The following is a 26,411-nucleotide window of genomic DNA, read 5'->3' as shown; positions in this document are numbered from 1 at the left end:
GGGCTTGGAGGAGGATGGAGAGATGGAGCCTGTTCTACGGGAGGCTATAAAAGCCCAGCGAAACAAAGGCGGAGAGGGGATGTGATTGCTGCCTATAAATACATCCGAGGGGCGAGGAGCAGCGAGGCAGGGGAGATATTTAAACTGAACGGCAGCGTTGGCGTGGGGACAAAGGGGTGGAAATGATTTTGTGGTCTGGGAGACTTATCTAGAGGCTCTGGAACTGCATCCTGTGGAAGAAGGAGCAGGAATTTGGGGCCATCACCCCTCTTCTAAGGTGGAGATGGCTGTGATGGGAAGGAGGACGTGGGGCTTGTTGAGGCTGCGGCTCCCTGGTCCGGATACCCTGTTCTGGTATCTCCCTTGGGAAAGGCTCGGTGGGCAGAACGGGTGTCTCATCTGCCTGACGCAGCACCCGAGTCAGCAGCAAGCAGGTGAAATCCAGCCGTCTCGCCTAGGTAAATGTTTTTGTCAGTTATACCTCAAAAAAAAAAAAAAAAAAAAAAAAAGAGAAAAATCCATCCCTCCCTTCCCTGCTTGCTGCACAGATTAATTATAAAGCATCAATGTTCTAAGAAGGCTTTGGATCTGATCCCAAAAGCAGATTTAGGTTGCATTTGTACTTGGGTATGATCATGATACAAATGGATGCATCCTCTTAATCCACACTTGTGTATTCATTACCAGACACCTTGGCCAGGCCAGAGATGCCAAGTCCCTCCTCTCTACCCTTACACCAAGCAGAGCAGAAATTAGGCTGATATGAGGGGAATAAGGAGGCAACTGTGTCCTGAAGGCTGGGATGGGGCACGTCTCCTTCCTCCTCCTCACTAGTCTCTAGAGATGTCAACACCTTTCTCCCCAAGTGTTTTTTGGGGAGACATTTCCCTCTTCCCTACCCGTGGGAGGATTTAATCCCATAGAAAGGGGATGGCAGCCCTGACAGATGGAGATCCATCTCCCTTCCATCCATCTCCCTTCCACATGGGCCGTGTCATGCATGGGGAGCGAGTTGCTGTGATTGCTCCGTCTCCGTCCGCTTCCAGCTGATTACCTAGGGATAAAGGGCCAGGCTCGCTCCGGGGCACCGCAGAGAACGGGCGCAGACCCGCTCGCTTTGGGGCCGCTCTGATTTGCACCAGCTCAGTGTTCAGCTGCAGTGTTAACCCTTTCCCTGCTCAGTCTGCACCGTGGAACCGTCCCCACGTGGAGCCTTTTTGATGCTGGGCTGCTCGTGCTAGGTTGACCTGCTGTGTAGGGGATACACCAGTTGCTGTGCCTCAACATAGGGATAGCTCCTTGGCAACTCATGGATAATCCAAGGAGTTATCCTTGGATAACTCGTGGCAGGAACAGGAATGTTTGCCATTGAGTATCTCACCCTCTCAAGGATGAAATCCATCCTCCTCCACACTTGGGAACCGGGAGGGCTTCAGTAACCTTTGCATTTCTGAAGGATGAATTCATTTTCAGCTGCTATTGCGGATCATTGTGCTCCGAGGCAGCACTGAGGATCCTGGTGCTGGAGATGTGACAGATGATCCCCATGCAGTGCCCTCGGGGTAGGCAGCATGTAGGTCAGAGAAACGGTTCCTTTGGGCCAGATCCAGTGCTTCAGAGAGAGCTGGACTGGGTTTTGCCTCCATCCTGCTCCAACCTCCCATGTGCAGCTTTCACGCACTCTGGGGGGCCTGTCCCAATTCAGTGGCACTTTAACTTGTTTCACCTTAAAGTCCTCCCCGGCACAGAAACACATTCCCTGTCCTCATGTAGAGTTGGCTGATGCTTGTTCTTCCATCGTTTCACCTCCAGCATCAGTTTTTGCTCTGTCGTGCCCTGCCATTTCAATGTGTAGTGAGCCTTTTGCACTGCTTGTTTGCTGAAGTTTCTATAAACCCAGGAAATGTAGAGTAAAGATCACCTGTGAGGCAATACACAGAGATTAAGAGGGATAAAGTGCTGAAATGCACCCCAACAAACTCAACTCTGCCCTGAGATGGGTGGCTCTCCAACAGCCCTCGGGAGATCCCTTCTGGTCTCCACTATGTAGGGCCCTCCCTAGGTTACTGGAGTCCCCCTTGCTGGAGCTCAGCCCTATACGAGGGAGGTTGCAGCTGAGTTTTATTACTTTGAGTTTTATACCAAGGGATGGCAATAATTAATCAAATTAACCCCCTAGCATTGAGCTTTCTTTTTGCCATCCCAAGAAGGGACATATGCCCCCATATTGTACCAAATTAACTCACAAGGGGAGGGACCTTTCTATGATCACAGGATGCAAAGGGAAAGGGCACAGCTTTTCCTCTGCCTGGGGAAGCTTACCCAGCACTTGAACCAAAATGCCTTTCCTCCGCTGTGCTTTTGGTGCTGTCACTGCCTTTTTCTTTATATCTCTGGATAATTCATATGGTGAATTCTCCGGGAGAGAAAACACATCTGCCCTATCAGTGAAAACAAGACCTTTGTCCCAGCTTATGTTACGTTCCCTGTAGTTCGAGGTTCTCCAGCTTGCTGGTGTGGGATGCAGATGCCTCTCATTAGCCTGGGTGCCCCCAAACATTCCCAGGCCATTTTTGAGCTGTTTTCTGTGTCCCCCAGGCCCCTCACAGTGAGGAAGGAAGCACACTTGTTTGTTGCTGAGGGCTTTTTTCCTATTTTTTGTTATTTTCTGGCAAGCCACACCCTGGTAAGTGAGAGCTGCACTTGCACGCCTGCTGCTCCCAGAGCCAGGCTGCCTTGCAGAGCTGGTCCTACCAGTTATTGGAGGGTATGTAAGCATCAAGCCTTGCTCCGGGGTAGCGACACAGCCGCTTGGGAATGATTAAGGGAGGCAGTTTCCCTGCCAAGCAAAGGGAGGTCTTGCATAGATAAAAGATGCAGTGGGAAGGCTGGTTTTGCAGGGTGATCCGCCTTGGATCAGCTTTGTGTTCGCCCGCTGTTTGCACAGCAGTGAGGGGAGCAGTGATTTATTACGAGTGCCCAAGATGTGGCTGCAGTAGCAGGCAGCAGGGAAGGGAAACTCTTCCTTGTGTCACAGGGTACATCCCGAGGGATCCTTGTGACTTGCTGCTCTCACTCAAGGATGCTGCAAGCATGGAGGTTACCTAAAGAGGTATAAAGCAAGGGCTTCCTATGGAATAAAGAGCCTTTTGGTGCCTTTCGGAGGGAGATAGGGGAAGTGGGTTGGTTGGAAAGTTATCAGTTTTATGCTGTCCACATTGGATACTGGCCTGTTTTCAGTGGTGGATACCTAGGGTAGCCAAGCACAGAAACACTGTGTCCTCAGACCCTCCTCTTATGGCCCTGTCCATGTCTGTAACCGCTCCATTTTCAGTGCTGGAATGCTCCAGGAAAATCAAAAACTCCTGGAGAACTGTCCACCTGTTTGCAGCTAAGCATGTGGGAGCAACGTGCCCAGGGCCACCTCCTGCCAGTCTGCTGGTGCCCCATGGCACTCCTCACATGTGCCTGAGCCCGCTCAGGCTACGAGCAGAGTTCCCAGGTCCACAATGACACAGTCACTCACTGCAGTGAAAGCAGAAGTGACGGATCCTGCTGCTTGGCACTGTGTCAAGAGCAAGTGCTGGCTGTGCTGTGGAGCAGCAGTGGTCTTCAAAATATGAGAAATTCACCTTTGGAGCAGCAGAGGTCTTCAGAATATGAGAAATTCACTTCTAGGAGAAGGTGAAATAGGGACAAAATGCTGGCCAGAATGTTCTGGAAGTTGTAGCATCCAATGCAGAAACAGAGTTGGAAGAGCTCAGACTGGCACAGCAGGAACTAATGTTCAGACCTTTTGAAGAGAAGCATAGATCCAGGAGCAAAGGTTTTTTTTTTTATAAATCTCACGAAAGTTTGGAGTGGTCCAACCTACCCAAAAGAGGCTCCTCTCTCAAAAATACCAGAACACCTTCATTTTCTGAGGTGCTACAGGCCCTTAAATATGACCTCTATAAGATGAGACTTTAGAAGAGCCACTGAAAGAAGAGCTGATTAAAAGCAGGAAAGTACATGGCCTAAAATTGGCCTCTTCATCTGAAATTATGGTGCTATGCTAAGCCCTTGCTCAGTTTGAACTGAGCACATAAAATAGGTGAGAGAGGTGAGCTGGCTTTTCAAGAGGGCATCAGAGAGACTTGGTTGTATCTTCTGGTCTTCAAGGGGATGCAACTGCCCTGCCTACACCAAGGGGTAAAGGTGATGCAGAGAGAAGAGTCCCATGGGCCAGAGATGGTGCTGGTATTAGAGGAGGCCTTAAGTTATGCTGAAGACTGTCAGAGGGATGTTTTGGATCAGCCTTTCCAAGGGAGGTGGAAGGGACCAGCAGCAGATCTAGTTTGAAAGGCACAATTTTGTAGGACCCAATTGCCTTCATTCAGTCTCCGACAGCCTCTCCTCAGCCCCGTTACCTTTTCCACTCCTCAGACGTGTGCCTCTGCCTCTCTTGATGTTCAATTGCTTTAATTATCCCAGAGGCTGCAGAAGCAATTGAAGGCATAGCATTTGCATGGAGATGTGCTGCATTTTATCTGTGCTAATGACAAATTTTCTGAATGAATTATCCAAACCTCTTAACTATGCACCTCTGTGCTACTTAATGCTCAGGCAAAAGGCTCTCCAGCATAACTGAAGCAACGTCATGTTACCCTCTGTCCTCTCTTTAACCACATAACAGAGGTGCAGGTTTGTGTTTAGACCACAGCATTTTTGCCCAGCTGGCAAGAAAACAGTGCGAGCGCCTGTTGTTTTTGCGTAAGGATTCTAGTGGAGTCAGCGTGACTGGATTTAAAAGAAGTCAGTCCAGACCTTCAATTAGAAGCCCTGAATAAATAACAGAAATAGGCGTTCAGTGCACTCCTACAAAGATAACATCCTTTTGTTACCAGCTGTGAGCAAAACAGATGCTGAAGGGGTGTCCAAGCCCTGGGTGTTCCCATAAATTCAAGGTGTGACTCACCTATGGTCAAAGTAATGCCCGTGTCGGGGTGACCACTCCAAACATGGGTGACCAAGTGACTTTATATGGAGCTGGCTTCATTCTGCATGTTTAACAGTCCCTGAAAACTGGCTCCATTTGAGCAGTGCCGTGATCGAACCCGAGCCTTGGCAGGCAAGACCAGGTCCATGTCCCTGTACTGCTACATCCCTTGACAGAGCAGTAGCCCAGGTCTGCCAGGAGCCCCAAAGGAGCTACCATGAGCAAAGCTTTATTAGGAAGCCACAGGGCTCAGAAGCCAGCTCAGATGTGACCTTTTGCTGCCTTGCTCTCCCCAGCATTGCCCCTTGTAATTATTAACCAGCTCGGTGTGAGTCATGGTGAGCAGCACCTGAGGAGGAGAGCGTGTGTATGTGTGTACATAGGCCAAGAAGTGCCCTACGCTGGGCTTCTCTGTCCTCCCCAAACCATGAGTGGGGTGTGCTGAGCTAGACCCACAGACGTGACTATCTCCTGCTGCTACCTTCTTCTCTTGGCCACGAGGCACATTAGCCTCCTCCTTCCTGCTGTTTCTGGCCAGGATCCCTCCTCATGTTGCCTCACTTTGCTCTTATTTCATTGCTGCCCCTTCTGGTTGTGCATGTCTCCAGCCCCTTGGGCTAGATGGAGTCCTGCTCCCTCCTGGGGGAGTGGGATTGAGCCCCACAGCGCACTCAAGCACAGGCTTGTGTTTGTTTCTAACCCACCGCAAGCTGCCAGCGTGGGGTTATTTGGGTGTTGACCGGAGCAGGACTGCCCTCTGGTCCTGCAGCTCCAAAAATCAATTGTCTGCAAACAATGAGTCATCCCTGAAAGGGATGAGGAAGTCCTGAGGCCAAAGGCAATCGTAGGGGTGAGTTATCCAAGCGAGAGGAAGCTCCTGGCATTCACACTCTGCCCAGCTCCTGCAGGAAATGAGCATCCAGGCACTGGGACACCCTTCCTTTAACCCCAGCACTCCTAGACAAAACCCATTCTAGCTGGAAATTTAAAGCAAGTCTAAGTGCAGCACCTCCGTGCAAGCTCCTACGTTCATTTTCAATAAGATTTTTTTTGTAGTGAGTTAGTGAATATAAAATGTTAGTGCATGGTGGTGGTGGAAGTTCCAAGCTGCCAGCTGCTTGCTGGCTCCAGCCTCCCCTATTCCCAATGCCTGGCACTGTCCTGTGTTCTGTCTCTTCTCAACCATGCAGGGATTGCTTTTCCATCTGCCCAGCCTCATCTCATGGAAACTGGAAGAACATTTCCTGATTTGGGAACATGCAACCCATCCCGTGTTTGCCCTTTTGGTAGTCTAGAAACCGTGAGCCCCCGTTGGCCCCATGGTGGGCAAGGATTTTATTTTGCTGGGAGCCTGCATTCTCCCTCTTCCCTGCCCTGAGCATTCGTGAAGGCAACATGGAGGTGATGCACAAAGTTCAGAGGAAGGGTTGGTCCCTGGAAACCTGCCACAGGGTGACAGGAGGAGTATTAACTCTGGATTTATTGCAAACAAATTTCTTGAAGACGGTCATACAGTGAAGTCATAGCAAGTGCTTTTGCTATTGCCTGAATTTCATTCCATCTCCAGCATGGAATTCTTCCATCTCGAGCAGTTTCTTGATCTCTTAACTCCCGTAGAGTAACCTTGAGAGACGCTCCAACTCAAGGTGACATTCGTCACCCTGCAGCCCACTGCCGTGCAGGAGAGCTCAACGAGCTCTAGGCTGCAGTGCTGCTTATGGGCATGGAGTTTGACTTATGGTCATACAACTCTATTTGGTGTGGAGATTTGCCTTTTTGTTATCCTCATGCCAATGTGGGGAAAACAGTCTTTTTTGCTGCTCTCGCACCCAATTCTGGCTGCACCACCTGCAACCAGTATCGCCCAAGATAAGGGTGGGAGGGCAGTTGTGTTGTACCACACACTTGTGAGCCTTCTATTTATTTATTTATTTGCCTATGATGATCAACTGGCAGTAATATGGCCCTCTGCTTTGAGGCAGAACAGGGGAATCCAGAATGATCCAAGTTGTTCTTAGCATGTGATAGCAGTTGTCCACTGTCACTGGAGGATGCTGTCGATGGGCTTGTCCCCAGCTCCTTTGCAGCTGCAACAGTACCCACTTCTATGAGATTTCACTCTATTTTCCAGTCTCTGATGATTCAAACTTTTAAAAAGGCTTTTATTTATTCAGTGCTTATCTATCCACAGGAAAATGAATGTATCTGCTGTATTTCATGTGCTTATAAAAAGCTGTGAATCAATGCAGTGGATTTACTCACTCAAAATAGGCAGCATCTATCCCCATTAAGATTGTTTTGAGAGACTAAATTTGCTTCATGTAAACTGGGTTTTTGCATTGGGGATCATGTCCTTCTGTGTAGTCACACAAGTTTTTAACCCCCTAGCTGAAAGGCACAATGGTTGGATGATGCTGTCTGGATTCAGATCCCACTTGTGCTGCAGCAAATCAGAGGCAAAATCAGAGCTTTGTATGTGTGTATTTAAGAGCAAATATAGTTGTTCTACATTTAGCCTAATGGAACTTACAGTTGTTAGATGAGGGCAGAGAATTTTTTTGACCATTGGATAAATGAGAGGGATAAAGACCAGAAAGGAAGGTTCAATCTTCTGTTCTTTAACAATTTTGTTTTGACAAGTTATATTTGTAAATGCATGTTAATCTGTGTATTGGTGAAGGAAACATCTCTAGAAAGATGCTCACCTCTGTCCAGAAACATCTAGAGGTGAAGAACCTATGACTTCCCTGAATTAAGGAAATTAGTTCCTTTGATCAACTGCAGTCAATCTTGGAGAAATTACACCTTGTTTTCTGATTTTCACTGGTGTTGTTTCAGCCTCTAGTCCTTGTGAATCAGCAAGACCACACAGCATCTGAAGCAGAATTTTGTGTGGTCCTGGTGGCTTTGTGTCCTATCACACTGAATCCAGGACAAAACTACAGGAGACTCATTGACAGACTCATGTGTGTGAACGGGAAGGGCTTTGGGGTTGCAACTGCTGCAGACCACATATGGTCAATCGTATGTGGACAGAGCCAGCCAGTCCTGTCCTCCAAACACAAACCATTTGGTCTGGTGTAGAGGCATTGCTGGGTGAAAACTGTAGGATCTGCAAGCAAGACCCATTGCTCCTGGCTGGTTTGATAGAGTAAGTGCATCATCCCTGGGCTAAAGGAGCCTCCAAGAGCAAAGGGAAGGAGAGAAAGTGTTTTCTGCGAGGGGAAGGAACAGCCTTTTAGCAAGATTCGGTCCCGGCCAACACAAGCACTTTCAATAATTATCCTGGTTTTGGAGCTTGGAGCTTTGATCGCTACCAGCTGGCGGGAGTGCTGGTCTCGAAGGCCTGGACTGGAGGTGAAAAGGGAGATTCCATAATACAAGTGAGTCATACGCTTGGCTCTCTCCTAAAATAACACTGTTTCTCACTTAACTCCCTCATGGCTGAACTGAAGTGTGTTCAGACCACTGTTTTCCAAAAGTCTAGCCCTCCACAGAAGGTTGATTCCCCTCCCTGTGCACACATATACCCACAGGTAGTTTTGCTAATTTGGACCAGGCATGAAAAAGCCTGGTGCTGTGTAAGAGGGCAACAAGCAATTAGGCTGCCCTGAACATCTAAATGTGGCAGATCTGAAGGTCTGCCTGGTAAGCATGAAATGCTGCAAGTAAGAGAGGGCAATGAATTTTAACATCACTGTGAGAACTCTCCCCCACCTTCAATTATTTTGCAAGTTTTAAAAATGCTTCGGAACAATATCCTTCCTCATCCTGCTCAGCACTTCCTTTGCAACAACCCAAATCCATTTTGACCCCCGGGCCACCACTTCAGATACATTTTGCATGCAATCTCCTCCTCCCTGGGGATCACAACATGCCCTGAAAGCAGTGCCTGCACTTCCCATGCCTCTAACATTGCTTCTGGGGCACGGCATTGCCCTTGCCCGCAGTAGAGATGAAGAAATGACTGAAATGAGTCAGGTCCATGCTGTGCACCCAGCTGGAGCTTGTGGGCCAGAGAGATCTCGATCTGCCCTGCCTCACATTAAATCGATCTTTGCATTAGAGCTGTGAGGGCCAGAAGAAGGTGCTGGAGCTCCCCTTCCAAGTGAAAGCAGCTCTGCCATGAAGGTGGGTGGATTTTGATGTGAAGGTCACTGTGATGTGGGAAATCAGGGCAAGGAACTGAACTGCTCCCAGGCAAGGATGGGCTACCAAAGGGGTGGGAACTCCAGGCCCGGAGGACCGTGTTGCGGTTCTCGAGGGGCTGGGTATTGCTCAGGGTGTCTGGATTACAGGTCCTGGAGCAATCAGAGTCTCAAAGGTTGCTGGAATGCACAGCTCCAAGATGTCATTGCAGAGCTCCTGGGGGAGGAACAGCAATTTTATGAATGAGCAGCCAAGTGACAGCCCTGTACCACAGGACAGGCTGCAGCATCTCCTGCAGCAAAGCCAAAACTCCCGTCGTAGCTGAAGTGTGACTCTGAGAAAGGCACCAGACCTCCCTTCCTCTCCAGGATCTGTTCCTAAATCTTAGTGGCTTTTCCTGCATGATGTCCTGTAGAAATGTCCTTCCCTGTCTGTCGGCCCAGCTAATGCACCGGTCCAAGCGATTCATCTTGTGTCTCAATGACGGCAGCATCTTTCTCTCTCACCCTGTCACATCCATTCAGGAGGTGGCTGCCAACCATCCCTTCCCGGTCCACTGCTTTGATGGTGTCTCTCCCTGCAGCAATTGGTGCCATCACTGCAAAGCCCCAAACTGGTTGTCACTTGAAAGTAGCTCCTTCGCTGCCGAGATGTCATCCCCCAGGACTTCCTTGGAGACACCTCCCCTGTCTCTTGCTGCAGTCTCTGTGCACCCCAGGCTTTTTCTGTGCTCCTGGCAAAGGACGCAGGGTGGGCAGGATGGCACAACATGAGCAGGATGGCCCTGTCCTGGTGGATGCGGAATCGAGAGGAGCAAAAGCCTCCTCCAGCTTCCAGCCAAGCGTGGACTGATGCTGTGGTGTATTATTCAGGCCTTGATATCCTATCATTTATTGTAAGACTTTTCTGAAGCCAGGTAATGCATTTTATCACTTTGTAGCATCTAAGAAGTGGTTATGATGCTGAAGGGAAAATACTTGGAGCATCAGTAGAAGCCGTTTCACCTTATCACCTCAACACACTGCTGATCTGCCTTCAAAGACTCCTAGATGAATTAAGTCTTTTCTTTTGAGCACTTCTAGGCAAAATCCTAGCCATGGTGTTCACACAGACCAAGTCATGGAGAAAAAAAATCATTTGTAGAAGGGAGAAATCTACTATACAATAGCTGCAACAAAATGCTGGAGGCTAGGAGAACATCCTGGAGGAATATCACTACGTTTGCTGTGTTCCTCCTTAGATGTCTCCAGAGACAGGGCGCTGTGATAGGTGGGTCATCAGTATGGTACAGTTCAGGCATCCTTTGCTTATGGTTTCCTCGTGGGAGACACATCTACATGTCATCCCAGTCCAAACCGTGCACGTTCCCGCATCTCCAGGGCAGTCCATCTCCTGTGATTGAGATCTTACTTAAGTAAAGGCCTAATTGTCCCTTCCACACTGATATCTGCAGTAACTGCCCTTCAAGGAGGAGTGCTGTGACACACTGGGTGATTTGGAGAAATATTGCTGGCTGCCACAAAGAACCCCAAAACTGCCTTAGCAAATGACCCCGAGCAGCAGGGAGACCTGTGGAGCATTCCTTGATGCAGCCCAGAAGAGGGTCATTTTGGGTTCCCTTGGGCTCTGAATTAGCACTCCTACACTGCTGAATACAGTCAATTAAAGCCTATGCTTTGCAGAAGTCTTCAGTTAAGTGTTTTCCTCTTACTCATGTTACAAGAGACAGACCTGGGGGTGTGAGGCTCAAAGGTGATTGCTTTGGTGGGACAGGACAGGGTCAGCTCTCTAACACCCACTTCCCTTTTGGTATTCCAGGCAATTCATTAACGAAGGATGTGTCACTACCTCCAAACTGACACTCATTTGTAAGCAATCACATAAACCCTGAGACCTGAGATGAGAGAATGACATCTCAGGTGCCGCTCTTTTTCAGGGGGCATTTTAGGAACATTTTTCTGCTTTGATCTAGATTACTATATTCACATCTGGGCCCTGGAAACTAGACGCTTGTCAAGACAGAATAATTAATCCAAAACCACGTGATCCTCTACCAGGAGACTTTTAATTAATCTAGAAACATGTGGTCCTCTGTCAGAACATCTTCTTTAATTAAAAACAAGCCAGAGGATCTGATAAGGTTTTCTGAGAAATTAGCATCTCTGTTGAAATCATGGTGCACATGTAATTTTTGGGCTATGCGGTGGGAGCAGAAGGATTTCTCTAAGCACCATCTCTCTGGGGACAGGCTGTGCTCTCCAGGCAGGGATATGTCCATCACTGCGTGACAACCAAGTGACAATGCCCAGAGTTACAATTCAACTAGGACACTGGTGCCCATGGGCAGGACACTGGTTGTTGTCTCCAATTTAGCCTGTTCTGGCAGTGTCTGGCCAACTCTGGGATCAACAAATTAGGAGTGGTCTTAAAGGATTATCTGCTTCTCCTCAGTGACATGCGGGGCTTTTCCATGGGTGTTTAAATTGATGATGGATCTCTCTCAATATCCTTAACTCATGACAGTGGGGGAGCTGGTAGAGTTTTGAGGGACTGTAAATGTGGAGCCTAGGGATCCAGATCATGCCTTGTGGACTGTACTTGAGTGGAAGGAAAGAGCAGAGGCTGAGTGGCTGATGATGGTGATGACTTTTCAGTGCGACAACATCCAGGGTTGCAGAGGAAAATCAAACATCCCAGGCTGGGCTCTGCTCCATCTCATGCCCGCTCTGCCTGTCTTCCCAGGGCCACCAGGAAGGATGTTCTCCTCGGTGAAGCCGTACGAGAACCAGCGCTACGGCTCCCTGAAGAAGGAGTGCCTGAGGAAGAAGCAACTCTTCGAGGACCCACTTTTCCCTGCCAATGACGACTCGCTCTTCTACAAGTCAAGGATCCAGGGCATCCAGTGGAAGCGGCCGAAAGTAAGTGCGCTCATGAAGGTGATCTGGTATGGGGGGGATAATGTGCCAGGAATTAAAACCAGAGGCTGGGAATTGCTGTCAGAGATCTCCAGAGATGTTGTTTGAATACCTGCAGCTCTTGCTGGGAGTAGATGGCTCCCTGAAGCTAGACCTGCTGCCCTCGGGTACAGGCTGTTCTGCTCCCATTGAAGCCCAGAAGCAAAGATGTCCGTTGGCTTCTCTGTGGCTTGTTTTCCCCATACATAAGACAGAGAGATAGTTTGCATCTAACCTGGAGCTGGGTGCTGTTGCTGAGACTGGCAGGGCAGTGCAGTATCTCTCAGTGCTCTTACTGGTCCATTTGAAATAGGAAAAGATGAGCTTTGAGCAGGCAAAATGATTTTTTTGGTTCCTTGGAAGGTGGGATCTGAGAGCTGAGTGCAGTGATGCTGTGTCTATGCTTGCTAATGCAATTGCTCAGCAGCTGTAGCAGCGCCCATCCCTCCCTGTGCCCAAAGAAATTTTGGTGGTGGTCGGGAGAGGCAGTGGCCTCCTGTTGTCTGGGTTCCTTGTACTGCCCTGGTGCCTGCGAAAGACACATTTAAGAGCCCAGGGCCGGGTTATCTTGGGGAATTGGTCCACCCTTGTATGGGCATCTTCTCAGGAGGTGACCATGAGGCCACTGCTCTCATTGATATGAAGTAGGAGGAACCCCAGGAAGCAGTGGTATTTGGGGATGGAGAAAGGCGGTACTGCAGATGTGCAGTACTGCCCTCGCTGCCCAGCCCATGTTCATCTGGCACGTAGCTCCGTGACATTTCAGTGTCTGAGAAGCCCTTGTCCTCCTCGCCCTGTGGGCAGCCCAGAAGACCAGCTGGTCTTTCACAAGACAATGGTGTCTCTGTCCTGGTGAGAATGGCCTGGGTGGATGCAGAATAAAAAGGCTTTGTGCAAAGGGAGGGAAGGAGCTGAACTGACTCTTTTTGTGCTGCATGAGGGGCTGAGGAGCTTGTGCAAGCCCCTGTGTGCAGCTCAGCCTATTCCTCATCTGTAGACGGCTGGAAAGATGTTCTGTACACAGCTTCCTTCTGTGGTGAAGCCTGGCATGGTGCTTTGCAGACAGAGATGGATGGTCCATCGCTAGAGGTGGGACCTATGCCATGGAGCTCAACATACAGCAGATAAGGGATGCCCACAACACTCTAAACTCCTTTCCTGAGGACTAAAGAGAAGGACAAGGACAATTCTTGTGTGTAATCTTTCAGGTGGGACTGTCACCTCTGCCTGCATCTTCTCCTATGAGGGATTTTTACTGAGGTGCTCTCAGATGAAGAGCCGCCAGCTATTGGGACAACAACAAACTCTGGGTGCTAAACTGGCATTTTTACTTGGCAAGGAGCCAGCTGATGTGTTTTCTTGATAGACTGCCACAGGCTGCCCCCATTCACACTCAATAATTGAGTCCCAGGTCTAAGGACAGAGGGCTGGATGCAGTTGCAGGTGGCCAAAGTTTGCTCATCTCTTGCGGAGCGTATATGTCCTCGATCTTGCTGCAAGAGCAGTGAAGGGATCTGGATATTCAGACTTTATCACATCCGCGCAAGGTAAAGGGAATTTTGCCACCAATTTCAGGGCCAAAAGGAGTCTGTGTGGAGCAATAGTAGACTCCTGGATATCACAGTCTGGGGAGATCATCTGACTGATTAGCTGCCTTAAGCACAAAAGTGACATAAGAAAGAATTTGAGCTCAGATCTGCCCTTCTTACTTCTGCAGTTTCCAGAGGCCTGTTTCTCTAAAACACTTCTCTAGATTCTTTCCTTACAGCTGTCCATTTCGGCAAAAGTGACTGAATTTAGCAGGGAGAAGAAAACCTTGGGGCCAGCCAATACACACTGACATTTTTAGCTGCAAGCCCAGATTCTGCCTGAATCAGCTCTCTAAGGGATGAACTCAGCAGCTTTTGCAAGAAAGCAGATGCAGGGCATCTGTGTTTTAAGGATCTCGGTATATATTTTGTCATTTTACTGTCTGCCAGAGAAGTGGAAGAGGGTGTAAGAAACTATATGAATGCAGTAATAAAATTGCACTCCACTCTGAAACATTTTTACAGCTATTGCAATGGTCTTGCTTTGTGTCCAGGCTGGTCACTGATGCAGAATTAGCCCTGCTGTGCTCTGCATCTGTAAAGCACTTGAGTCCGATCTTCACGTGGTACCTAATGGTGAAGCTCAGGGGTTGCCAGGGAAAGTTCTCTAGGCAACTACTGGAGGCTTCTTTCATTAGGCAATTGCATTTTATTTTTATTTAGGAAAAGGCTTTAGCTAATCTAGGGGCTTCTTGACCCAGAAGAGGAGTTTGGTAGTCACAGTGCCGCTGTCTACAAGGAGTGCATTGCGTGTATGTGCCTCTGTTATCTCTCAGGGACATGGTCATGTTTTGTTTTGGAGACTTTCAGCTGAAAATACAAGATAAAAACATAAGAGGTCATCATGCCCAAGCCTCACTGAGGAAGCAAAGTGGGTGGAGAGTGGAAGTAAAGGGTGCCAGCTATCAAAAACCACTGTTTGCACTCACTGCAAAGGTGTCACCTAATATCTGTGCAGACAAGGGATGTGTAAGAGCTAAGCTTTCTCAGACAAAGTACTTGTATACGTGAGAACTATCCCTACCAGGCTATTGGGAATTACCTTGGCAAAGCCAGGATCTTGTTTCTGTATATTTACCTGCCACTGGTACTGGTCCAAACAACTCGTCCCTCATCTGTGTTTGTTCATTCCTTCCTCCCTCACTCCTTCCAGACAGGACCTGCAACCCGTCCTCATCTTTTCTGCTCCTCTGCAAGCTTCCAAAGGCAGAGGCTACTTTGGCCAAAGAGAAATCTCTGCACTGCTTACCCTTGAGGTTGGGCAGGGGCAAAGGGGAAGGCTGAAGGGCTTTGCTTAAAATGCTGCCTTGTCGGATGATGAGCAGTGTGGACCAACCTCTCTTGTTCAGCCCCATGAAACACTGCATGTAACTCATGTGACTGCAGAGATTTTTTTTTTTCTGAGAACGGGAATCTGATCCTCTTTTTCACCTCTCCTGCTATAAATCAAAAGCGATCCTTTCATGGGCATTAATCTCACGAGCGTTTACTCGGAGAACAGAGATGTTTTCAGTTCAGATCTTCCATAACGTTCTGCAGCCCCAAACCCTGCCAAGGGCTGACAGCATCAACAGTTGAACATTTACCACCTGACCTTTCTGTCCTAGCCTGGCTCCCCGCAGACTTCTCCCCCTCTTGAACAACCTTCCCAGGTTAAGCCTAGCTTTGCTCCAGCTTCCTCCCTCATCTGGCACTGCAGCGTTTCCTGGAACGGCCTGAGCCTTATTCTTTCCAAGGGGGTATCCTCCTCCCTCCCTTCCTCCCTGCTCTTTCCGCTGGCCCGGAGCCCTGCGCTGGATGCCAGATCTTTGCAGCTGTTCAGGCTTCATTGACTGTTCACCAGGAGCCTTCGTGTTGCAACGCGGTGGAGCCAGAAAGCTGATTACTAGGAGAGCTCATCAGAGAGAGGGAAGCTGTAGCATCAGCCTGAGCCTGCGAGGGGGCCCTGGAAAAGCTCTGTTTTAGTGCATCTGCTTAAAAATGAGGCTGGCTGCTCTGTTTCCCTCACTGCTGAGCCAAAGCGTATTTTGGAGATGGCTAGAGTGGTAACACTCAGATGTTGTATTAGAAATGAAACCCGGTGTTTTGGGCCGTGGATAAGCAGCCAGATTGCTTGCTTTAAGCTCCTTTTCCCTTGTGAAGACGAGAGGGATTTTACCTTGTACCATCTTGTAGTGTCTTGTACTGTCTGTGGAGAAGGTGTTAGCTTTACCCCAAGCTCTGAGTTGCCCTGAGTGAACTACTACAGGCTTTTGGGAACCAGGTAGTTGAGGATAGATGGTACTGAGAAGAGGGGAAAGGGTTGATAAGACTCAGACTGGGAAGGGGAAATAGGGCAAAGGAAGATCAAGGACACCTGGTTGCAACTGCTGATCCATTGGAAACATAACCAGTGATGGCGTGGAGAGGATCTGCCACCCCAGAAAACAGTTCATCTCATCATCACTGTAGCAAATTCTGTTCTTGGGTACAGGCCATATCCAAACATGACACTGGATTGGCTCTCTTGGGCGAACACCACGACCTCCTATTTTTTTAGGAGGGTGGTGGAGGAAAGATTTTTGCCTTCCAACCCTGCTTCTTTGGTATTTTTATAGCTCTCTCTGGAGTTTGCTTGTGACTGCTGAGTTGCCTCTGCAAGGATCGTCACTGATTAAACAGCACCAAGGCAGATTTTTGCTACGCAGGCAATATTATTTTATCTGAGTGAAGGAATATCATTTGGAGGAAAAAATATGTGGCAGGAGAGGAATAAGAGTAGTCTTGGAGGGGAGAGAGAGGCCAGGTGTGCTGGGAAGGACTGTGGGAAGAGGGGACTCTTAGGGAAGAAGGGACATGCCATTTTCAGCCCTACTTTGGCACCGGGTAGCGATGCTGTCATTCATAGGCCTGTTTTTTTACCTCCAATCAGACAAGAAACGTCTTGATTTTGAAAGTGGGAATATACCATTTTTCAGTAGTTATTTCCATGGCAGCCTGACATATATTCAGCCTGACTATTATATAACCGATTTGTTCGACTGTATAGATCCTTTATGTTCTGGATGTGATGCTGCTGTCTTTGAACCAGAAGGAGTCGGTGAAGGATGGGAGAGCATCAGATCCTCAGATCCTATTTTCCCCATGTTATTAAGCACTTAGCTCCTTTTGCTTGCTGAGTGAGGGTTATACAATCAGTCCCTGTGGGGTTTTCCTGGAAGGGGAAAGGAGTCAATGAACTAATTCACTAAAAGCATGACCAACACTTGCCTGCCCGCAAGTTTCTGCATTAAAAGGTCTTTTCCCCAGTGTATAGCACAGTCTGGGAAGCTGGCAAAAGCAGAGAGCAGTCAAGGGTAAAGATAATGGGAAAGTCAGAGGTTAAGTTCCTACAGTTCTTTGTTCCCTATGGTCACCCGAAGCAGCAGCTTGGAGCATTTGGAGGAATTTAATTAATTAATTCAGAGGAATTCGGTGGCAATGGTCAGAGAGCAGTAAACTTCTGCATCCTTGTCTCCTGCTTGGACCCTCTTCTGACAGAAACGCTGGGATCTGTGCTCAAGGGCTGTCTCTGCTCAGCTTTTCCAAGCATTTTGGCCAGCTGCACCACCGAGCAGCCCGAAATACCAGAAGACGGGTTCAATTCCGCTACCTCTCCACAGTCCTGCTGCACAGAGAGAGTGGTCATCTCCTCCACAGTGGTCACCAATCCGTAATGGGAGTCAGAATCCATCCAGCTCTCCATGTTTCACAGCTTTTAGCAGTTTATGAGCCACTCGCTCGTTAATCTGCAAAGCCCCGAGCTGATTGCCAGTCTGGACCTGATTGCTCCTTGCCAGCAAAGGATGTGACCACTATTTAATGTGATGTCTGAATTTATCTTTTTTTTTTTTTTTAAGCTAGCAATATTCACTGGTTTCCCATCACCACCCCTGAAGAACAAGGATAATTTCTGTTATTATTTATGCCCATTTACAGAGCTCTCAGGGAATGTGATGCTGGCCCTGGCTGCCCTGCGATTCCAGGCTCTGTATAAACACTCTCCCTCTTCATCCCAGTGACGATACGACAAGCTGCCCGGCATCAGGGTGGCTCACTGTGGTGTTCGGTAAGAAATTAGCTGGCCAGTCTGCTCTTTAGTCAGCATCAGAAGGACACGGCCTTAAATGCAAAACCAGCAGTAAGATCAGTGGATTAGATACACATCCTGCATTTTAATGTAACGGCGCTTCTGTGGCTGGAAATAATCATCGTTGCATTTGCAACGGAAAACGGCGTGGTATTAGCAGGGACCATCTCTGAAGTGAGGCCTGAGTGTCCTCTCTGAACTCAGTGGGAAAAAACGGGGAAAATCCCTGCAGAATTGGTTCTAGGTTGCAGGAGGGGCACATTCAATCTGCGGAGCAGGCGGGGAGCTGCTCAGGCCCCTGGTTCAGCTGCATCTCCTGGTCATAGTGCAATCTCAGAGGTACTGCACTGCTGGTGAGTTTTTGCAGGAGGGCTCCTCGCTTTCTGGGCTCTCACGGCCCCATTCATCACAGTTTCCCATGATTTAAAGGCACTGAAGGGCAGGCATCCCTTCTAGCAAGCTCAACCAGTAAACAAGGAGTGTTGCAAGGTAAAGCACAAGGTTGCAAGGCGCGAACCCGTGGAGATAAACCACCACGTCAGGGTGTGGAGAACACGTTCACTCCCACCCAGCCTAGTCCGCTCCCAATGCGAGCCCTTGTGGGAGAGAGCCCAAACATGGGCACCGATTTCCCTCTGGCTTGTTCCCCTCCCTGTTTCCAGCCGTGCATGAGAGCACTCGGAGTAACCGATGTCCTGCTGCTCCTCGGTGTCTTGCAGGCAGCTGATAAGGTGTTTTCAGGGCGCCAACTGCATGCTTGAGCTGATTTTGATTGTGCGGTTGCGAGCAAAGCAAGTGCTAGGAAAAAAGGTTGAATCAAGTAGTGTTTTGTGCCTTGTGGTCCCATGGGAAGCCAACCTTGCTGCTGCCGTCCTTGTTGGGGGCACATTGTGCTCACAGCCTCTCCGGGAGCTCGTAAGGACCAAGGTGACTTGTATTGGTCAATGCCAAGCTCTACTTTTGGAGTCCTCGGAGTGGAGGAGATTTCAGGATGATCCATCTCTGTGAAGATGAGTTCAATTCTGCTGACGCAAATGCCTTTTGCTGAAACATGTATGAAGACCCCTCATGACGGCAGGAGGTCAGTAATAGCAGGGAAACCCAAAGTGTGACTTCATCCGCAGCAAGAAGGGGTTAAACAAAGAGAAAAAGGGAAGCAGTGGTGGTGGGACAACACCCTGAACTGCGCTAGCTCTGCATTTGACTCTAGAGCAGAAAAGAAACCGCTTCCTCAGCATGGTGGAATTGAAGGCCAGAAGGAACTCTGGTCAAGGCTGAATTTCTGGGAAACAAGAGGTCACAGGACTTCCTTGAATTAACACGCCATTGAATTCAGCTTGAATTGCATCCGCTGAGCAACATTCAGTTTTATTTAAAGCACTTCCAGGAGAGGAAAATCCACCGCAGCTCTGGATCACTTGCTCTAAAGACCAGTCCCTGCCTCAGACTTTGCATCTTGCTTCTCATTCTGAATGGGTTGAGCTTCAGCTTACACCCTTTGCGTCTTATGTGTCCTAGGGTGACCTTGCTTTTGAATTTCTGTTCCATGGGTGGGATCTTATAAGCTGTGATTAAATCAGTCATTCCTTGTCCTTTTGGTCAACATTTGTAATGGAGAACAGCCCTGAGGGGCCTTTTAAGACTTTTCTTATCTGAAATCCTGCTGTAGTCCTGGTTGTCACTTATAAAATCAGTCAGGGCAGACAAAGTGAGTGAGGGGAACTTGCAAGACAGCACCTACAGTGCTTAGATAGCAATAAGTAATTAAAACCAAGTTTTAAACTTCAAAAATATAGTTCAATAATATGTTCAATAATATATTTCAGTAATAATAAATAATAAACATAGCATGATTATTAATCCAGGAAACGACTTTTGTGCTTAAAAATGATTTTAAATATATGGTAGACCTGTAATGCATCTGTGGTAGGGCAGACCGCCATCTATGCCTGCCTATCCTAGGAAGTGGATACAAACCCTCTCTCCATCATTTTTTCCTTCTGGTCTCGCTCAGCAGGGGCTGGGCTCCTCTCTGGCCTGGGAACATTTGTGGGTTGACCAGGGATGGATAAATGTAGCTAACATTTGTCTTCGTAAACATCCCAGGGCAAGGACTTGTCCTCTGCTTGCTGCCAAATGTCTGACCCTGTCTGAATGATTTCTACGGAGTGTTAAATTCTCCAAGTCTTCCCTTTTTTAAAATAAAACACCTAGCCCTGTCTGACAATAAGTGGAATGGCATCGTTGTTCCTCTGCAGCTCTCTCTCTCATACATAATTTAGCACAGAAACTGCAAATACTGTCCCAAAGCCCCGTAAGGATCAAGAAATCGCTCACGCGGTGCAATGCAAGTAAATGTGCAGTAGACAGACACTGGTAGAATGGAGTTTTTGTCTCAAGTGAAGGTGCTAGTGTAGTCATGGAGACTTGGGTCTGCTGAAACACTGTTTAATGGGTGGATGAGTTGCCTTGGATAACACTGTCCCACACAGGCTCTTGGCCATCCATCGTGACCCTACCACTAGATCCCTTTTATATTATCCGTAAAAAGTGGAGCTAAAAGGAGCACCCCAAGCTGACGCTTTCACTCTAGCTTGCCAAGACCTCTGACTTTACCCCTTTTGGTCCTGGGAGATGCCACAGGGAGATCAGCACTTTAGCAGCTATGCCTTGTGCGTAGGGCAGATGCAAAATTAACAGGCTTGTGATGACTTGCTCAACTCTCAGAAGTGTCACTGTCCTCAGAGAACTTTTCCTTCAGCTCCAGGAACCCCATAGAAGAAATCAGGACAGCAAGGGAGAGCTGATGCATCCTTTGGGGTGCTAGCTGGGCCCAGTAATGGGTCATCAGCAGCTCAGCTGTCCAAACAGGAGAATGCAGCTTGGGACTGGTGATCCAGTCTTTCATGAAGAGACCAAAACAATCTGTCCCAAATCTTTGATATTTCTGGATCTTTGGCAAGAAACCACCCCTTTGGTGATGCATTGCTCCCATTTCCACTTAAAGAAAAGATAGGGTGGACGAACCATCTTCGCAGAGAGTGTTTGTGGCTACTTAAAGCTTGATTACCTATCATAGGTTATCTCTGGGTATTTGAACAAATATCGTTGATGTTTAAGCATTAATGATGGAAAACATGAACAGAGTGCTTCATAATTGGCCAAACCAGCTAGAATTCTGACCACATACATTTTTAGCTTGTGTACTAAATATTATGAATCATACAGTGGATTGGGACAGAGACCACAAGCTACCTGTCACTGTGGGATCTTGTGCGTGTTCTCCTCTTGGATTTCCTGGTAACATAATATGTTTTTGAGTGTCTTGGTATCGCAGAATCACAGAATGGTTAAGGTTGGAAGGGACATCTAGAGATCGCCCCTACTCAAGCAGGGACACCCAGAGCACGGGGCTCCCGGGCACATCCAAGCGGGTTTTGAAGATCTCCAGAGAAGGAGACTCCACAACCTCTCTGGGCAGCCTGTGCCAGGGCTCTGGCACCCTCACAGGAAAGAAGTTCTTCCTCACATGGAGGTGGAACTGCCTGGGTTTCAATTTGTACCCATTACCCCTTGTCCTGTCACTGGCCACCACTGAAAAGAGTTTGGCCCCATTCTCCCTACATTCTCCCCTTAGGTACTTGAACATGTTGATTAGATGTCCTATCAGTCTTCTCTTCTCCAGGCTGAACAGGCCCTGTTCACTTAGTCTTTCCTCATATGATAGATGCTCCAGTCCCTTCCTCATCTTCGTGGCTCTGCCCTGGCCCCTCTCTAGCAGCTCCAGGTCCCTCTTGTCCTGGGGAGCCCAGAGCTGCCCCCAACGCTCCAGTGCGGCCTCCCCAGAGCTGAGCAGAGGGGCAGGATCCCTCCCTCGCCCGCTGGCAACGCTCCTGCTGCAGCCAGGAGCCCATTGGCCTTCTTGGCCACCAGGGCACGTTGCTGCCTCATGGGCAACTTGGTGTCACCCAGGACTCCCAAATCCCTCTCATGGAGATGCTTTCCAGCAGGTCAACCCTTAAGCTGTCCTGGTGCCTGGAGTTATTCCTCCCCAGGTTCAGTACCCTGCACTTGTCCTTGTTGAACCTCATGAGGTTCCGCTCTGCCCAACTCTCCAACCCGTCTAGGTTCCTCTGAATGTCAGCACAGCCCTCTGGTGTGTCGGCCTCTCCACCTAACGTGCTTGGTATGAGCTGAAGGCTTCACGCTCTCCTTCAGGAATGCTGTGTATTGCCTGTGCTATTGGGAATCTTGACTAGGTCAGAGGGAAATCGCTCTAGGGGAAATGAATGTTACTGAGGAGCGATGAAGCTTGTCTGGGTTCACCTGGTCTGTGAACCATTCGAGTTTCCTAAACTCAGCCTGTGGCCTCGATGGGAAGATCCCTACTGAGTCACATTACATGTTAAACACAGGCTTCATCCTGTTGATAAAACTCCCATTGGAGGTGCCATCCAGCTCTGGCTGAAGCTCTGCACTTAAATTTGAGTCAACTTTACTGCTAAATGTCGTTCTCTTGGCAGGGAAAGGAATACCTTTTCTTCCATGTCTGAAATGAAAATTGTCTCTCATCAATGGCTTTTTGTTGTTGTTGTTCCTTCTCCCATCTCAGCCCAGAGATGCTCATGTCTAGAGGATGGCTTTCCTCATGAAGCAGGTTTCTGTGTAAAGCTACACGCAGAGTGTGAATAACCAGGATAGGTGTGGGTAGAAAGTAGTTTCTTTGTAGACCAAACTCATGATAACCTCTTTGTCACTCTTTGCATAGTTGACTGTAATGGGGCCGAGCCCCAGGCTTGGATCAAGGTGCTGCCATGCTATAATACAGTATGAGCACACAAAAAAAGGGGAAGTTCCTAACACTGTCGCAGTATGATCCAAGGAGGGGTGGGAGATATTCCTGCGGAAAAGTGTTTAGGAGATTTCGCTCAGAGATATGCATAGCGAAGTGTGGGGGGAGGTAATTTTCCTTTGTGGATTTATGTTCTTTCCTTCTCTGTCTCTAACTTGGCTCTTAGGAAAATTAAAAAAAAAAGTGCATGATTTAGATTCATAAATCTTGCTTTTAGAATATTGGCTTTCAGTGAGACAGAGGACTTGGGATTCAGGCAGCTACTTCCCAAACAGGGCAGTGCTTGACAGGCATTTGGGCCAAACCTGAATTACGTCGCTTGGAGGCAGGAACAGTGCAGCTGAACTCGTGGCCACACCGTCTCCTGCAGGGATTTCACAACAGCTACATGCAGAGTGGGTGTTTTGGGATGATGCCTCCCTAAATTCTGTGGTTTCACTGGTGGTGTTTTATCACAACGGGACTTGCTTAAGCAGATCCCTCCTTTCCCACCAGCACATTCCCACCATAGTGTCCTCTGCGGTGGGGACCGATAGTTCCAGAATGATGCAAGTTGTGGCCATCCTCACTGCTGTCTCCCAGCCTTGCACCAGCAAAACTGTGAAGCTGCCTTGGGGAGCTGGGTTGGGATCTGATGCACATAGAGTCCAGCCAAGCAGGTCCCCTGCCTTGTTCAGAGGAGACCCTGCAACCTCATGTGCTTGCACACCTGGGGAAGGAGCATGCTGCTGTGTGGGAATTGAGCCCTGGAGGGTGAGCGTATTTTAAACCCATGATTTAAACCCATGAGATGCCAAAGTGGGGCATCTCCCTTGCGCTGTGAGTCCCTGGGCTTGCTCAGGGGTCATCTCAAGGATGGGATGTGATGGAGGATGGAGATGGACATTAACACTAAGGTGAATTGGAGGGCTATATCTATCACAAGGCACTAAAGTTAAAACACCCACGGGACCTTATTTCCATTTCCACTTTTCCAGCTCTCTGCTGTAGCCCATGCTGACACATAGCAGCTTTAGGGACCCATGGGAAGGAGGTGCGAGCTTTTTCCTTACCAGCTCCGCTCCCAGATGCAGCAGAACCAGCTTGTGGCCAGAGTCACAGTCTGAAAATGCTAAAAGTTGGGCTGCGATGGCCTTTGCATCAGTCTCAGCTGGGTGGAGAGCAAAGAAGTCCTGGCTGTAAGTAACAGTGAGGCTTTCCAAGAGTGCATCCCCAGAGAGTGCGAGTGGGAGAAACAGGAACACGGGGTCCAAAAACTCTGCACTTGTTCCACTCTGCTCCCTGTCCTTTATTTCTTTTGCCATCTGTCCATCTGCTCCCAGGGAGGTGATGTTGTGTTTCCCTGTTTCATTGCTTTAACGGAGGTTTCTTTGTTGCATTTGTGCTTTGGATCCCCAGAACTAAAAAATGCAGGGAAACCTGTCAAGGCTGCAAAGCCTGCAATTTGACATTTAAATCTTGTTTGCAGACATCTCCATGCCCTTTCTGTTGCCAAAACAAGCGATATTGTTGGCGCCAAGGTACACAAGCAGAGTTATGTGGTTGACGGGCAGTGGATTTTTGATGCCTCCCTTTGCAAGCAAGTCCTCTTTGCTGTGGGTGAAATGTGGAAAACACCTCACGTGGGGTGAGAGCTGATAACAGACACAAATATTAAAAGTGGATTTGCACTGCAGATGCCTGACTGAGGCGATATAAAATCCTCAAAACCAAGCCCATGTATTCAGTGTTCCCTGTAAACCAGAACTACCTGGTGGTACATGGAGGGTTAAAGCATGGGACATGAAGCAGGGACATTAAAGAAATATTAATCCCTTTGAAAACACAATTTCATGGGTTTCTAAACTCACCCCCGATTTCCTTTTCCCATGTCACAGTGGAGCAATTTTTGTAATTGCCCTGTTGCAAAAAACTGCACCCTGGTGCAGGTGCTTGCAGCAAGGCAGCGTGAGACCTGAGGGTCACTTGTGTCTCAACTGCGTGAAGCTTCATGCAAGCTTAGCACCATATCCAAAGGGGTTAATTCTGCTTTCTGGCCCTATCCCTCTGCTGCACTCTCAAACCTGCACATCTGCCGCGCAGAGCTGATCACAACTCCATAATCCGCTGCGCGCGGCCACTTCTGCTCACTCGACATTTGTGGCACTCGGGCGTTTTGGTTGTCTGTTGTCCGCGAGGAGGTGAAAGCACGGCCGTGCTAATAGATTATCTTGCTGATTTTGCAAGTCTGAGCGAAAACATTGTTCCTGAAAAACAGGCTGTCTCTTGTGTCCTGGCTCTGCAATGCAATTAGACTCGCCTGTTCCTTACCAAATCTTGTTAGCAAAAAACGATCCTAGCGTGCAGCAGATGTTGTGTCTCATGTGGTTATTTCCTTCCTTAGCTTATTCTCTTCTCTGCATCAGGCTCGACATGATCCAGATCCCCAGTGAATCCAAAAGCTCAGAAATCTGCATCAGGAAATATTTGCAATAAGGCAGTTAACGATTATAAAGCCAATTAGAGGGTGATTTGCTCAGTACTGCCCGATGTGGAATTGGACTAGCAGGAGAAAACAAGGATGATTGTTTCTGATTTAATTGCATTTGGAAAGAAAATGTGTATGTTGAGGGAAAGAGTAGTAAAGGAGAGAGGAGGGAAAGCCTGTATGCTTCTCTGTGGGAAGCAAAATCATGCTGCCGAGTGCACGGTAATTGCACTGACCGGGTCTTACTTCCCCTGATGGACTTGGGTTACTGCTGGGCCAGATGGAGTGAACCAACACAGATCTGCTCCAGATGGTCGCTGTACTCCTGTAAGCCGCTCTTGATACCTTTGCAATCAGCTTTGCCTTGAGAGGGATCTCAAAGTCCTCCCCAAGCCCTGGCTCTTGTTTGCAGCTCTGTCCCTTAACCCTAACAGGAAGATAATGTGGAAAGGAAGATATGAATCACTACAAGCTCAAATCACTAGTTTGGCCCTCCCTGTGTTATCAGGCTGTAGTCTTCCATAGGAGCAACCACACAGGCCTTTTCTAAGTTACATTTTCTTGTCTGAAGCCCAGCAGCTACTTCAACAGCCACTTTTAGCAAAGTCCAATCTGCTCTGATGCTGCCTGTGCCTCTTTGGGATGCTCCAAGCCAGCTTTTGCTTTGGAGCGAACAGAAACTGCTCTTGGGCAAGGTGAAGTTGAGAGCAATTCACTAAAGATTTCTTCTTTGCAGCCGTAGCTCTCCGCTGTCCTGTTGCAAATTCCTAGCTCTTTCTCACAGAAAGTCTGTGTCCAGCCTAGCAGTAGCATGAGTCAGGATCCAGCTGCAGGGAGAAGAAGGGCCAGGTGGATTTGCTATTTGTTGAAACCTCATGTGCTGGGGTGGAGTTCCAGCTGTCTCTGACGAGGCTGGTATTTGAACCTAGAAGGCAGCAAGGTGTGTGTGGGTGTGTGTTTCTGTGCTGCTGCTTTCTTGTGGGCCTGCAGCTCCATGAGCATGACACAGTGTTTGCTTTTCAGGAGGAATCCCCACCGAGGTGAGTGATTCTGTTCTCTTGGTTTCTATCTCCTGCACAGGAGGGAGGGGGTGAAACCAGGGTGGAGACCTTCCACAGATGCCACAATACTATGTCCCTGCACATAAAAACTCTGGGACCTGTAATTCAGCCTAGCCTTCGGTAGCAGCAGAACCAACAGGGAAGAGCAGGCACACAAGTCAAAGGCCACATGGTCGAGATTGGAGCACCGTATGTGAGTGGGACCTGAGCACCCTCATCAGGGACCGGAGAACCTGAGTAAAACAAGTTTTGG

General features: G+C 48.5%; 1 protein-coding gene across 1 annotated transcript in view; it reads left to right on the top strand.

Moving 5' to 3' along the window:
* Positions 1-11,874: 11,874 nt before the first annotated feature.
* CAPN5 (calpain 5) overlaps positions 11,875-26,411 on the top strand; it is a 37,646-nt gene continuing 23,109 nt past the window's right edge. Inside the window, exon 1 of the mRNA XM_088535012.1 lies at positions 11,875-12,045. Within this exon, the coding sequence (XP_088391138.1) occupies positions 11,884-12,045 (162 nt within the window). The 5' untranslated portion in view covers positions 11,875-11,883. The remainder of the gene's footprint in view (positions 12,046-26,411) is intronic.

The sequence above is a fragment of the Tinamus guttatus genome, unplaced genomic scaffold, assembly GCF_059628265.1.
Source record: "Tinamus guttatus ecotype Peru unplaced genomic scaffold, ASM5962826v1 Tinamus_guttatus_pri_ptg000602l, whole genome shotgun sequence".
In the NCBI taxonomy this organism is placed as follows: Eukaryota; Metazoa; Chordata; class Aves; order Tinamiformes; family Tinamidae; genus Tinamus; species Tinamus guttatus.
Note: the sequence above shows the minus strand (reverse complement) of the source record. Positions and strands in the feature narration are given on the sequence as shown.